The sequence below is a fragment of the Squalius cephalus genome (assembly GCF_949319135.1).
Source record: "Squalius cephalus genome assembly, chromosome: 7".
Classification (NCBI taxonomy): Eukaryota; Metazoa; Chordata; class Actinopteri; order Cypriniformes; family Leuciscidae; genus Squalius; species Squalius cephalus.
This window is the reverse complement of record NC_137128.1, coordinates 14,272,602-14,288,939: the sequence shown is the minus strand read 5'-3', so window position 1 is coordinate 14,288,939 and position 16,338 is coordinate 14,272,602. Positions and strand designations below refer to the sequence as shown.

The window sequence follows — 16,338 nt, the reverse complement described above, 5'->3', positions numbered from 1 at the left end:
AACTAATCGATCCAAAACTAAAATAGATTTACTGTTCACAAATAGACCAGAACGCATTACTAAGACCCTTAATTTAATGACAGGGCTATCAGATCATAATATCATTCTTTTTGCCAGGAAGCTAAAAAAATATCGTTTTCTTCCCTCAGCCAAAACAATATGTAAATATGAATCAGTTCCAACTAGTCAACAGGAAAACCTTGGGGCAGCATTAGGAGAGATTGAATTTAACGGGGTCCTCTCTAAAGGAGATCTGGAGAGTGACTGTGATCAATTTACATCAACAATTAATAAAGTTATGGGACATTACCTCAGAAAGCGGAGTCATAAGAAAAGCAGGAACACATTGCCCTGGCTAAATGTAGAATGTAGGAAACTTATGAAGGAAAGAGATCAATTATTGAAACAATCTTTAAAATCAGGTCTTACAATAGACCGACAAAAATGTACCTCATTAAGAAATAAAGTAATAAAAACGCTGAGACAAGCTAAAGCTAACTTTTTCATTGATACTATCAAAGAGGCTAGAGGAAATGGGAAGAGGATATGGCAAACCATCAACAAGCTGATTGGCAGAAAACAGAATTATAATAATAAAGTTTTAGAGTTGAAAATTAACACTGAACTAGTTACAGATCCAACTATCATAGCTACTGAACTAAACACTTTCTTTTTAGACTCTATCTATGAAATAACTCAACTTTTTAATTCACCTAATTACTCTATCCGCTCCATTAGTTGTGAACAGCCGATTTTTTTATCTACAACAAATAACTGAATTAGAGGTATTAAACATTATCAATAGCTTGAAAAATTCGAAGGCCATGGATATCTATGGCCTTGATATGAATTTTTTTAAAAGGCACAAAGAGGTCCTTCTACAGCCTATTACATATATATATCTGATTAATCAGTCTTTAAGTCAATCCATCGTGCCATCAGCATGGAAGATGGCCCTGGTTACACCCATTTTTAAATCAGGGGAAAGATCGGATATGGACAATTATCGGCCAATCAGTATTTTACCTGTTGTTTCTAAAATCCTTGAAAAATGGGTGGCTAAATAACTGATCCAACATCTCAATAAAAGCAATAATTCACTCCACCCTATGCAATTTGGTTTCAGGGCCCAGCACTCAACAGAAACAGCTAATTGTTTGTTTTTGGAAAAGGTTAAAGGCTGCCTAGATAGGAGTTCTTATGTTGGTGCTGTCTTCCTAGACCTAAAGCGAGCTTTTGATACTGTAAATCACGAAGTTCTTTTATCTAAATTGACATATTTTAATTTTTCTGAGCAAGCTCTCAACTGGATAAAATCATACTTGTCCTGCAGAAAGCAATGTGTGCGTATTAATGACTCAAAGTCTCCATTTAGTGAATGTCCAGTAGGGGTCCCTCAAGGCTCCATACTTGGTCCGATCTTGTTCACACTTTATATTAATGACCTGCCAGAGGCATGTAAAAATGTTGATGTCCAGGTGTATGCAGATGATGCTGTAATCTTTACACATGATAAGAACTACTTAGAGGTAGCATCCACACTTACATCAACAATGGCTCACATTGATGACTGGCTCACTAAGTCATGTCTCTATTTAAATACCAAAAAAACAGCCTGTATGGCGTTTATGAATATTGTTAATGAATTTAAGTATTTAGGAGTTATACATGACTCCACCTTAACATTCAAATGTCATGTAAAAAAGGTGGCAAATAAAGTTAAATTCAGTTTGCAGAATTTTAAACAAGTTAGGCCATTTCTTAACACCAAAGCAGCCAAGTTGTTCTTAATACTATGATTTTTTTCACATATTGAGTATTGTTTTATAAATTGGTCTTTAACTAGTATATCGAGTCTTCGAACTATTGAATCTCTATTTAGGAAAGCCATAAAAATTTTTTATAAAAAGGCATTGTCATTTCATCATTGCAATATTTTAGAGAGACATAATTTAAGTTTTGATAATTTCAAACGTTTCAAGTACATTTGTTTAGTTTATAAGGTGTTAAATAATCTTGCTCCGCCTCCGCTGCATGCCTTTTTTCAAAAACTTGCAAGCGGAGGTAGTACACGGGTCTCTGTAAAAGGGGACTGTATGATACCATTCAGACGTACCATCTTTGGACAAAATGTATTGTCAATAATAGGTGGTAATTTTTGGAATAGCTTGCCCCTTGTGATGCGTGAGTGTTCTACATTCACCACCTTTAAAACTCAATTAAAACTGTGGCTCTTAGAGAGCCAGCGATGTACTCACTTTTAACTGTAACATTTATCAGTCATACACTTTCACTGTTAAATTAAATGTAGTATAGTGGTGAATGCATTATGTCATTGTTATCATGAATTCTCTTGTTTGTTTGTATTGTCAATGTATATTTTATCTATGTGTATTGTTGTCAGTGAGTGAATGTTGAATGATTGTTGGTTATTTTTTTGTTATTTTTTATGTTACCAGCATAGGGACTGCAGATGAAAAGTAGTATCTTTTTACTAATTCTGGCATATTTACATGGTGTATTTTCATACAACAATGTACATGAATATGCATGGTCCCTATTTAAATAAACTAATAAATAAATAAAAAATAAAAATTACACGCTCCGCCCTGCCGCGCGGGTATAAACACGGACGCACCAGTTGCCTTTCGCTTCGGAGCCGATCGGATGTCTCTGAAGTTAATGCTGTTTACACAGCAAGCGAGTGTGTCAGTGTTCTGGCGGGAAGACCTCCCAGTGTTGTTGTTTCTACAGCGTGAGTGCAGCGGTGATCGCAAGCTTCTTGAGCTCTCAACTGCTGTTTTAACAGCAACAAATTTCTATTTGTTTGTGTGTTTGACGGTTGGTTAGAGAGCGAGAAGTGAGTGCTTCACTGTTTCAGTTCACTGATTCAATGTTCCCGCGGTCAGTCCCTGTGTGCTCCGGCACTGGTGACCCATTTCCTAAAAGAGCAACAAATAAAAAAAAAATGTCATTCCGCCTGTGCATTTTTGGATGCATTCGTTCCCTGTCTCTCTGTAACGGTCACAATTGTTGCATCATGTGTTTGGGCTTACAGCATGCTGAAGCAGATTTTGTGGACAGTTCATGTTCTCATTGTGGGAATATGACTGTCGCGGTGTTGAGGTCGAGACTTGCCTTCGTCCGCAAAGCGCGAGTCCCCATGACCACGCACCGCCTTCGGGTGCCGCGTGGGGTGGGTGACAGGAGTAGTCAACACAGGATAGTGTTGGATGTCTTGCCCGGTAACCATTCCCGGTGGGCTCCTCACTCCTCCCTTCCACCGCAGCCGGTGGAGTCCCCCGTGGAGCGTGCTGGTCCATCCGTAATGGGTGGACCGGCCGTTTCACCGGGGGCTCCCCCAGGGGACAGGATGCCGATTGCAGAATAGGAGGGTGAGCTGCCCTCTGGAGATGATGACTCTACTGCGTTGTCTCCCTCTGGGAGTGTAAAGTTGCTTGAGCCGGATCCAGAACTGTCAGCTATGCTGATTTGGGCTGCCGAGGCTGTCGGGCTCGAGTGGAACCCTCCACCGTGTCCCGCTCAGTCTCGGTACCTTTTACTACCGAAAACTGCCTGAGTGGTTCTTCCCCCCTCGCTACCCTTGAGGGAGGAGCGGTGAAGGGTTATGAGGCCATCCCTCCAGGAGGCTTCTGTCTAGGCACTGGAAGGTTGCAGTACTAGTGGCGCTTTCAATAGATCCCCATTCAGTCGACGTCGACTACGTCTGATGTTCTCGACTGAAAGGGAACGTCCTGGTTGCGTATGCAACCCACCATTCCCTGAAGGAGGGAACGGAGGACGTAGGTCCCCCTCGCCACTACTGCTGGACCACCGTTGACTCCGGGGGCCGATTGGCTCCTCAGTGAAAAAGCAACTGGTACGTGCGTCCACGTCTGTGTTTATACCCGCGCGGCGGGGCGGGGCGGAGCGTGTAATCACGCACACCAATGTTGAATTGGCTTGATTAAATAGTAGTACGAAGAAGAAAGGCTCACTAGGCGTGATCACCATTCAATCGACGTCGACTATGTCCTCCGTTCCCTCCTTCTGGGAACGGTGGGTTGCATACGCAACCAGGACGTTACCCGATCGTAAGACTGACAGCACTAAAACGTAAATTATTTACGTATGAACAACTTTAAGATGTACAAATGTGTACATATCCTTATGAATATTAAAACTGTGGCATTAATATCTTGATTCTATTGTATTCAGTTGTCATATCAATTACATTGTTTTCAGTCGCATTTATTAAACACAGTTTACTTATCTTCTTAATATGAAATGATACGATTCCGCTGTTCTGTGTGACTTTTGCGGCAAACTCATTTTGAAGGATTACATGTTAAACAAACCTTAAAATGAATAGCATTTCTGTAATCGTTTAACCATTATATATCATGTAATATTTATTTTGTTTACCGCAAACACAAAAGGCATTTTCTTAGTATAGTCCTATGCTGTGATTGACAATAAAACCATAAAATACACCAAATTTTATGGTAAAAGGGCAATTGTACAAATATCTTCATGATATAAAAGATTCATAAATATTTTAAGATTTTTAGCTGTAGATACTAGGAATGCTGGGATTTTTTTTTTTTTTTTTGCTGATGCTGATTTTAACAAACAATTCACGAGTTCACACTTACATATAATTTGAAGGGGTAAAGTTTAATGCTTATTTGGCGTGCTGTCCGGAGGGAGGGCTCCGAGCTCGGAGTTCGGCCCGAACCCAGAGTACTCCCCCCGTATGTAAGTGTTTAGGACTAGAAGTGTGGAGAAGGGGTGGTGGAGGGATGCTGCAAAAAACTGTCAGTGGAATGAGGTGAGACTGCTGAGTATATATACCTCTTACCATGATTGCTGAGTGCTCTCCACTTGTGTTAATTATCTGAACGTGCTCCTCCCGAACCTTGTTAATAAAAACATCATTTATTGGCCAATTCCGATATTTGATACATTCGAATATTTGAGTAAGTTGAAACCCAATACTTACATTTTATAGTGTAATCATCAATTTCCCTAAAAAAAATCCTGTCGTCACCGACTTGCAATGAATTCTGGGGTAGGGTAAGAAACGAAGGATCCATCCGTTGTATCCTTCAATGCCCGTGAAATGAAGGATGCAGCCTCTGTTTACAAGAATACTCAGCAAGACGACCATTTTGATATAATTTTTTGTGAATTAGAAGAAGCGGATAACAACTCCATTCAGTCTCTGCGCGCTGTCTAATGCTCTATGGATGTGCGTGAACTTCTTACACAGTGAATAGAATTGAGTTCTCTTTCGTGTCTTCTTGCACTTGAATATTTAAATTCGTGGTCGTTTAAAACCACATGCAAAGGATGAAACTTTTGTGAAGATTCCCGACCGAGCCAGTGACAGTGTTGCACAGTTGACCTGAGCATTATTCACGCTGACCCTTATTGACGAGCCCTGCTGTATTTTGTACAGATTTTTTTTTTTTATTATTGGCAAGTACCGTATTGTCCTGAATATGAGACAATGTTTTTTTCTTGGAAATACATCTGAAAAAAATTGTCGTCTTCTATTCGGGGTCTAAACTTTTACGTTGATAATACACCTGCAAGAATACCCTTACGAAAAAAAAGTATACTTCAAGTTAATTTTATGAAGTATACTTGAGTAATGTTCAAGTATATTTTTAAGTATACTTTATGTAGTAAGTATACTAATGTCAATATGTACTAGTAGTAAACTTGTAAGTGTACTATTTTAATACCGCTTGGGACTAAATTGGCCCACTTGAAGTATATAAAAGTATATGTTTAAGTGTACTATAAGTGTAACAGTAGTAAACTTTAAGTGCACAACTAGTTTTCTTTTAATGTACTCTCAGTAAACTACTAGTTTAATAGTTTTATTCTACAAGTTTACTTTTAATGTACTCTCAGTAAACTACTAGTTAAGTAGTTTTATTCTATAAGTTTTCTTTAAGTGAACTTAACATTATACTTACAGTTTACTATTTATATACAATTTTTGCAGTTGCAGTAGGCCTGCAGTACACTACTATGTTCAAATGTTATTTTTTATACTTGAAAAATACCTTTAATTCTACTTTAATTTTAAAAACATTTTATTAGCTTCATCCTTTTTTATCTACACTTAAATGTCAGTAAGTTTCATAAAGAAAGGGAACATTTTGTTAAAATGTTGAGAAAATAGTTGAGAAAAATCACATTTTTGTCAAAGACTACGCCTTGATCAGATCAAGAACGATGATCAAAACACAGGTGGAGTAGATCGAGTCCAACACCCCCAAAGCTTCACAGTCGTTTTCTCTTCATGGGTTAGGCCTACACTTCATTTCATTTGGAATCATTAAGCAGTTTTGATTTACAAGCTGTTTAATGTTTGATGTCACATTATTTTACATTTGAGTGAGCAATCTTCTATCACATGTTTCAGCTTCTTCTTCTCCTGTGTTTTGATCCAGAGATTCTGTTTTATGTTTTACATATCTGTTTTATAGCAACACTTTAATCAATATTTTCAAACAAAGTTTCATAAGACTGTATATGAAAAACGATGTAAAAAAAGTATATTTAATAGGCTACTCGATCAAAAGAGTTAACACAACTACAAGCCAAGTATACTTTGAATAATTACAATTTTAAGTATATCTTGATCAAAAGATTGAGTACAAGTATAGGCTAAATATACTTGGACTTTTCTCTCAGTATAAGTCAAGTACACTTGACTTAAGTGTATTTAAGTATATTTTTGAGAAGTATGTAAAATATAGACTAAAAGTATGCTTTCTTCTTTTTAGTTTAAAAGAAGTATACTAACACTTGAATAAACTTATTTTCCATGCTCATTTTATTTACTCTATAAGCTATTCCACTCGAAACTTTGTTACTATATAAAGCTGAACATGTTAGTTTATAAGACGGTGTGTAATATTATGTTTTTAAAAAAGTATTTAATAAGCTCCTCATTAAAAATAGTAAACACAAGTACAAGCCAAAAATACTTAGAATACTTAATTATACTTTTAAGTATATCTTGATCAACAAGTATAGGCTAAATATACTTAGACTTTTCTGTCAGTATAAGTCAAGTATACTTAAGTGCAATTTGAAGTATATTTCTGAGAAGAACATAAAGTATATTTCTGAGAAGTATATAAAAAGTAGACTGAAAGTATACTTTCTTATTTTTAGTTTAAAAGAAGTATACTAATAGAACACTTGAATAAACTTCTTTTTCGTAAGGGTAGGGAGCGCCAAATACGAGTAAAATGAGTGTTCCGCCCAGGACTGATAAACGCAGCCATCAAACAACTCTCATTAAGCAGCCAAGAAATGCGATGTGTCAGAGTGTAATGTTAGAAAAAGCTTACCGCATTCCTAAAAGTGGCCGCTATATAACCGGTGCCCTCATCCACCTGAAGGCACTGGAAATCGGCAAAAAGCTGCAATTACCCACCATCGAGGCCCATCATGTCTTATTTCGGCTAATTCCTTGCCTGTCAATATGATGCCGTTTGATGCAGCGTAATCCCTCCGACTTCAGGGAGAAACTTGAAACAGTGCTATGTGATCGGCCTAGGGAAAATATCCCCCTGGATGAGATAGGTAATGCTGATCAAACACCTGTGTTTATTGACATTCCATCATCTGTCAATGTACATAAAAAGGTGAGAAATCAGTCGCAGTGAAATCTACTAAATGAGAAATTCTGGGATCTATGTCATAAAGCGGGGCTATTCAGTTGGCGGGCATAATTTGTTCCGGCCCTTCAAGTAGCCAAGTTTGAAAAAAATATCTCTATAATAAATTTAGTTCAGTCAGACAATGGGCCTTACAGTTATGAAGTGACGCACGCGCATATGTTCCATGCAGCACGAGCTGCAGCGCAGAGCATGGGTCACGTGACCTTAGGTGAGTGGCATGAGCAGCGGCAGCCTCTCCCTTGAGACGTGATGACTGACAGGACGATGATAGATGAGAACGTTTGTTAGTTTAATTTCTTCTGTTTATTTCTTTCTTCAGTTTTGTCCCCACAAAAAATCTGGTAATTCAGTGAAACAACATTAACCCTACTACAGCCTAGTTAGACAAAATGTCTTTCTACTTTGAAAAAAAGAAAAGTTGACATATATGACAGGCAATTCAACAGCGATTCGACAGTGAAGTATTTGTTTACATCTGTCTGTGCTAGGCCCGTATGTTTACTCTGCAATGAGTGCATATCCGTCTGTAAAGAATATAATTTGAGAAGACATTTTAAGACTAGCCATGCTAACTTTGACCCCACTTTCCCACTGGGCTCAGATGCTCGGCGACAGTTTTTTTGGGGGCTAGCTGCATGGTATGAAAAAAGACGTCTTTCCCTGTATGGAGCTTGGAGAGAGAGCTACATCAGCATCCTTACGAGTGACGTGGATATTAGGGGAAAAGAAAAGGCCATTTACCAATGCAGAGACTGTCAAGGAGTGTATGCTTGCATCAATTGAGGAGGTGATTACAGACGAGAAAACCCGAAACAGCTTGCATGATTGAATCAAGAAAATTCCCTTATCAGACACCTCAACTATGAGGAGAGTGGAGGCCCTTGCATCGGGCGTCTTTGAGACTCTCTTGGACACACTGAGGAAGTCGCCGGCAATATCTCTTGCAGTGGATGAATTGACTGACAACAGCGATGTAGCCCAGTTGTGCCTTGATGTGAGATTTTTGACAGTAATTGCTTTCGGGAGGATCTACTTGAGCTACTTCCTTTGGAGGGACACACGACTGGTGAGGTCATTTTTGATGCAATTGTTTCATTCTTTGAGGAGAACAAGCTGGATTTGGGACGTATTAACATGCAAGTAACTGATGGTGCGTCGGCAATAGCAGGCAGGATACAGGGGCCTGTCCTGGAAAAATGCTCCACTTTCAGGACTGCACATCAGGTCACCAAATTACACAGGTGATGATGGGTTTCATAGACACATTGAAAACCAACTTGCCAATAGGTTTGATCATTTTAATATTCCCACTGAAGTGAGGAAATTTGTTAAGGACACTTTCTGTGTGAATGTTGAGGGAGAGTTTGCATCAAAAGCAAAGGACAGTCACTAGATGAGGCATCTGTACAACTTGAGCTCATTGGCATTCAGTCATCAGATTACCTGCGGCAGTCATTACAGGTGACAGGTTCTTAGATGTTTTGGACACATGAAGTCAGCCAGGAGAAATTCCCTAATTCAAGGGGAATCCATTGATCCATGGATCCACTAATCCATTTTTTGTTCTCACAATGTTTGGCACTACTTACAGTCATCATTCTCGCACATGAATGCCATTCAAACGAGTGAAACCGCATCCCTCACAGCCCAACACCTCCACCACTGTATGCATATTGCGCTGACAACATATACACCTGATTTCACTGCTCTTGCGAAAAAATTTAATTTCTCTCATTAGAAGGCAGCCTAAATGTTTGCCAATTATATAAAAAAAACAAAAAAAAACAATGTTGTGTTCCATATTATGGATTTTTTTGTTATGTGCACTTAAGTCACAGTTAAATGAGTTAAATTCTAAATGAGTGCGATATTGCTGTCGGATTTACCAATTTGAATGTAGAAAAAGCCTACAATGCATTGTTGTTTTTATGCAGTTTCAAAATACAACGTTTGAAAATGTTTGTAGAAACAACCTATTGTACAATGCACTGATGTTGTTATGCAGTTTCAAAATAAAACATGAGCATGTTTGAATGTAGGAAAAAAGTCTACTTGGGTGTCTTTGGTGCAAAAATACAATATATGGTATGGCTCCTATATTGCTGTTGTGTCATCACTCATATTCCAAGCCATATCTCTCCAGCCCCAACTGGGCCCCCATGACAAACTAATTGAATATCCCTGCCATAAAGTGTTTATTTCTGAATGTGATTGTTGTTGGTACATTTTACCAGTATTATTTACTTTAAATAAAAAAATTAAATATGAAAAATATGCAATATGAAAATTATTTTCAAATAAAGTATTTTCTTTAAAAGACAAGATTTGGTCTTCAAAAAACTTTTTCCAAAAAGTACATCTTGAAAGGAGGGAGGGAGGGAGGGAGGGAGGGAGGGAGGGGGGGGGGGGGTAAATTTAAATTTAATTATTTTATCCAGAGAAACAGACATTATACTGCTAAGTGCCTTCCTGCTGTTAATTAATCAGTATTTTTAGCCGTTATGCTGATGGTTAAAATTGGGATCAAAAAACTGTCGATAAATATTGTAATAGTGTTTACGATTGATCAGCATACAAATATACAAAAATTTACATTTTGTACCTGTAAATATTATATACTAACAATGAGACTTGGCCCTGCAAACATCAGTGCCATTTTTTTGTTGCATTTTTTTTTTTGAATGTTACCTTTAAGCAGCAACATTATGTCAAGACAAATAAGCCTTTTTAGTGTCAAAATATTTAATTTTCCCAATATCTTTTATATACTTTTTCTTTGACTTACCTTCTTTATTTTTCTCCTATCTGCAGATCATAAGTAAAGAGTCTCTGTCACCAACATGAGTTGGAGCTTTCTCACTCGACTACTGGAGGAAATCCACAACCACTCCACGTTTGTGGGGAAAGTTTGGCTAACTGTCTTAATCATTTTCCGGATTGTTCTGACTGCAGTGGGAGGTGAATCAATCTACTCAGATGAGCAGACGAAATTCACCTGCAACACTAAGCAACCTGGCTGTGACAACGTATGCTATGATTCCTTTGCCCCACTCTCACATGTCCGGTTCTGGGTGTTCCAGATAATCATGATATCCACCCCCTCTGTCATGTATCTGGGTTATGCCATTCATAAGATCGCCCGTACCTCGGAGGAGGAATGGCGTAAGAGCCAGATTTATCAAAAGAGGAGCCGCAATACTCAGTGGAGAAATGGACGCCACCTAGAGGAGGTCTGTGGAAATGTAGATGATGATGAGGAGGATACAGAGCCAATGATCTATGAAGAAGACACTTTGGATGTGCAGGAGGTCAAACCAGAGACGGACAAGGACAAAGGCCTAGATCCAATAAAGCATGATGGCCGCCGTAGGATAATGCAAGAAGGCTTGATGAGAATGTATGTGCTTCAGCTTTTATCCCGTGCCATCTTTGAGGTGGGATTCCTCACGGGACAGTATCTCCTTTATGGCTTCCGTGTTAACCCTTCTTATGTCTGCAATAAGATCCCATGTCCGCATAGAGTAGACTGCTTTGTTTCACGACCCACTGAGAAGACCATCTTTTTACTCATCATGTATGTGGTGAGCTGTCTTTGTCTGCTGCTCAATGTTTGTGAGATGTTCCACTTGGGGATTGGTACCTTCCGTGACAGTCTTCGTAAACGTCGAAACCAGGGCCAACGACCTTCCTACGGCTACCCTTACTCCAGGAACATTTCTAGTTCTCCACCAGGGTACAACCTTGTGGTTAAATCTGACAAACCAGGTCGCATTCCCAACAGTATCATCTTACATGACCAGAACATGGCCAGAGTGGTTTCAGAACAGCATTGCACAAGTCCTGATGAGAATATTCCATCTGACCTTGCAACCTTGCACCACCATTTACGAGTAGCACAGGAACAACTTGACATGGCATTTCAGACATACAACACAAAAAACGCTCATCTTTCCAGAACTAGCAGCCCAGTATCTGGTGGCACAATGACTGAGCAGAACCGGGTCAATACAGCTCAGGAGAAACAGGGTGCACGACCTAAAGCAAGCACTGAGAGGGCAGGGACAATAGTAAAAAATGGAAAGACATCTGTGTGGATTTAATGGCAAACTCTTACCTGACTAGATGAACCATTCTCCTCAGAAAACATTTTGTCCCAGCCAATGCAAACTACAGTCAGAGAGGGCATGATTGAGCATGATGTCGCCAGGTTGAACAATAAACAAAAATGAAAAATAAATATTGTAGAAGGGTAGTATTCATTTCTAAAACTTTCTTAACACAATGTGTTAGTATTCCCCCTTTCAGAATAATTCTTAATGTGCTCTTATTTAATGCTATATATATTAAGTGTTACGCTTCTCTATATTCCAAAGCATGCACGTGTATTGACCATCTTGGAAATCTGTTAAACAATTTAGTCTTTAATGGATCATTGATTGAATTGAACTATATAAGAACAAACCCTATGTATCTACTCCATTTAAATAGTCCTCATAGCTATAAGACATGTTCTTCTTCTCTTTATGTTCTCCTATTGTTATTAGTCTCTGGCTCTGTTCCAAACCCAAGCGAGCTGCCCACCTAGCCCTAAGTTTTAAGGTATTTGCATGCTGGCGATGCCAAGGCTGTTCCAGTCAGTAAGCAACAAGATTATGCTCCTAAAATTCCTAATTTAACATCAGCATCACATTTATCCTTTGTGGATAAAGCAATCCCTGAATGCATTGTTATAAAAGTGTGATCAAATATGGTGGATGCAAGTTGCAAGAAACTCAACAATAAATATACTTGCTGTACATCATATAAAAATGTATTAATTAAAATGGTTATGTTATAAAAAATGCACTTTCACACAACAAGTGTCTGTGCTATGTATTTTTGGCCTTATTACAACATCTTTAAATGGATAAAAAAAAAAAAAAATCTTATTTACACATCTTTGGCTTAGCAATATGTGTTTTACACCAAACTTGGTATCAATTGCGAGCGTCAATTTTCTTGTGTGATCACGAGTTGTTCTGATGAGTGATCTTTAACATTGTTGTTATGTAAAGTGGTTTCACATTGTATGGGATACTGCCTTAAAAGATAGCTGCCTTTTTAGACAAGGTTTTGGAACAGAGCCTTTAACTCAAAATGATGAGAGAATTTTAATTTCGGGGTGGAGTATCCGTTTAATTAATCTTAAAAAAGATTATGATGATTTCCAATTGTCTCAGTTTCTTCAGTATGAATAAACATGGAGATATTAATGTGCATTAATAGCTTCTGTATGCATTCATATTATGTGGCACTAAAATGATGCATTGAGATTTGCAATGATAAATAGTGCCATTGTCTTATGAAGGTATTTTAAATGTGCAGTTCACCCCAAAATTTACATTTGTTGTTATTTATTGATCCTCATGTCATTTCAAAATTATATAACTTCTTTCCTCTGTAGAATAAAATTGAATTTCAGTGAATGAGGACAGAGGGTTCCATGCTACAAAAAGGAAGCTACAAAAAAGGGTTCCATGCTACAAAAAACACATTATACGTATTATAAAAGTGGTCCAAATTGTGTGCTATATTCCAAGTCTTCTGAAGCCATACAACTGTTAATTTAAATCATTATTCAATGAAAACCTTGAATAATCTTGAATAAAACCTTCTGAAGACTTGAAACATAAAGCATGAGTCATATGGACCATTTTTTCTGTATAAGTGACTGTTGTGAAGCTTAATGTGACCATTTATTGTAATTGCATGGACAAGAGCAGTCAGTACAAAAGCTGCTTCTTTTTTGTGTTTCATTGAAGAGGAAAAAGTCACACAGTTGTGGAACAACATGAGGGTGAGTAAGCAACAATTTTTAGTTTTGGGTGAACTATTCCTTTTGAATAAGATATATATTATAATTTTTTAATAATTAGCTGGTATTATTTGCATTGTTCTTGTTCCTTGTCAAACTGGAAGGTTTCATTAGATTATGCATCAAATAAAATTACATAAGCCTGAATTTCAGCATTAAGTTGGGCAGGTAAGAACATCTTCATCACTGCACACCTCATCAAGGACGTGCATAGCCATTCTGGGACTAGGGTGTCCAAAAAGGTGACTTAAAGCAGCATTACCTGTGTCTTGTTCAAGACCATTATGCATACAATTTATCTCTGAGCTGTCTGGGGTAAAATATATCAACTTTACCTTTTGGCAAATTGGTGAAAAATTCTTATTACGTATAATTTGATTCTTACAAAACACAAATTTTAGAAAAAAGAAACTATAAATGTCCACCCATAAACCTAACCTTTAGTGGGGTGTAAGCAGATTGTACAACAATGTACAAATGAGATTTGCACCAATTCACCAAAACATACAATAGTTTTGAATTGCCATGAGTGTTTTTTTAGTTTTTTTTTAGCGCTTTTAACAATGTAGATTGTTTCAAAGCAGCTTTACAGAGATAAACGTATAATTTAAGGTAAGATTGTTTTGGCTTTATAGCGGTGTATAGTGAGTATACTGTATACGGTGTAACTATACTGTTTTTTAAGGAACCATATCATGAAATAAGACAGTTGCAGCTGCTTTAACTTTCATGTTTAATAATTACCACACTTAATAATTCTTGAATAGGATTTTTGAAAGAAGTTTTGAAAGCTCTGAAATATTGTACATTATGGAAATGGATTTGAGTACTATGCAGTAGGTCTTCAAAATTTATTTTAGAATCACCGTTCCAAAATGTGCCTTTACCAATTACGATTGTACTGATGATTTGTTTGTGATTATTAAGAACAATAATAAATTTAGGATCCATTTATTAAGATTCTTTGCCTGTGAGAGTGTTCTGAATCACTGATAAATGTAATTTTTTTTATAGTATATACTGTTCACAAAATTTCAGAGATATGCATTATTACTCAGAATTTAATGCTCTAGCTAAATATTTAAGGTCTTCTTGTGAAGAAGAGGAAATAATGCTCTGCAGAAAAGACAATATAATTTATGTAAATTCATCAGTAGCACAGATTCAATGACTGCTGTTGGAAAGAATGTACTGTATATGTATAACCGGTACAGCATGTAGGGAGGGAAAACCGTAAAACCCCCACAAATGCACGTAATAGATACACTGTGTGCATGGCAATCCACAAATGCATGAAAGATCCACATGTGACTTGTGGCTGTGCATGTGAATGAGAAGACACATGTGAAGTGTTGCACAGGTGTCGCTCATCAGCAATCTCGCCACCGTCCTCGCACCGTTCTCCAACGGCCCTCGGCCTCGTCCTGCTCACCACATACCCCCATTGCCCCTCGCAGGCCGGGGGGTACCCATGAGACTGAGCTCTACTCCTCTCTCGATCTTCACTGTCGTCGCTCTTCCTTTTATGCTTCCACTCCTCCATGAGAGATACGAGACCGGTGCGTTGCGCAGGTGTCGCTCATCAGCAATCACGCCACCGGCTTTTGCGCCATTCTCCCACGGCCCTCAGCCTCGTCCTGCTCGCCACAATAAAAAGTCTTGAAGTAATATCCACTTTTACGCTTTGTTTATAACAGTTAAAATGCCAAATAAATGCATACTCCAAGAGCAAGTTTGATTATACCATCTGGATGCTCAAAATTTATCGGGTGAATGCATGTTTTAAACAGCTTATTGTACATGTAAGTTAATCGCCGTTCTAAACTAATGCGCTTGCAATGCATTGTAAAGCACACACATACAGACAGTAGCTCGCACATCACATCAAGCCCTGACTATAACCCACATCTTTACTATTAGTACTAGAGAGACACTTCCAGGTAAGATTAATTCACACCCAATCGCTCTCTCACTAATGCATTCATATTTATGTAATCTTTACTGTGCTACTTTATCTGTGTCTTATTTAGAATGAGCAGATATCTGAGAAATATAATGACCCAAAGACAAAAGAACTGATAAAAATAAGCTGTAATGTAGGAGCAATAGCCTTGTGGGCAGCACTGTGTCATATGCAGGGCTCTCAAGTGTCACGCATTGAGCGTGACAGTCACTCATTTCAGTCTTTTGTCACGCACTCCAGCCACACATTGTATTTCTCACGTGGAAAAACTATTTATAATATATTTAATATGCCGCAGCGCACAAAATTTCTCTGGCCGTGCCGCTCTCACTGTGGGACCGGCAAGAATCAAGCGCGTCTTATCAGCCAATCAAAAAAAGAAAGGGGCTACACAATAGCCAATCAGAAAATAGCACTATTGTATCTGGGTAAGATTTAACGCAACAACCAATGAAAAAAAAGCATATGCTGGAACTGTTCACATGATTCTGCGACAACGTCTTCCGAAAATTTCGTTCACCCACAGATTGGAAACCACTCCGAGCTCCGAGCATTACTGAGCACAGAGTAATTCATGATCTCCTGTTTTAATGTTACAACAAATTCACAACTTGTTTGACACAAACAGTGACAACTTCCCACATAGCAACATTGTTTCGGCCCAGATCCGGCCCACATCTGGCACTTGTGGAATGCTGATCTGGCCCACATGCAGTGTGGAATGACGGCACTTGACTGGACCGCTCCTGTTTGCCAGATCTGGGCCACAAGCAGGCCATAGCAATGCCACATGTCAGCCAAGAGCAAAGAAA

At 38.3% G+C, this 16,338-nt stretch overlaps 1 protein-coding gene across 4 annotated transcripts in view; it reads left to right on the top strand.

Annotated features, from left to right (window-relative positions):
* gjc2 (gap junction protein gamma 2) overlaps positions 1-12,617 on the top strand; it is a 310,096-nt gene extending 297,479 nt beyond the window's left edge. For 2 of the 4 annotated variants that reach the window (XM_079877269.1, XM_079877270.1), the window contains exon 3: positions 10,521-12,617. In XM_079877269.1, the coding sequence (XP_079733395.1) occupies positions 10,550-11,809 (1,260 nt within the window). In that variant the 5' untranslated portion in view covers positions 10,521-10,549 and the 3' untranslated portion in view covers positions 11,810-12,617. The remainder of the gene's footprint in view (positions 1-10,520) is intronic. The other 2 variants (XM_079877271.1, XM_079877268.1) reach the window with 1 other exon arrangement.
* The last annotated feature ends 3,721 nt before the right edge of the window (positions 12,618-16,338 follow it).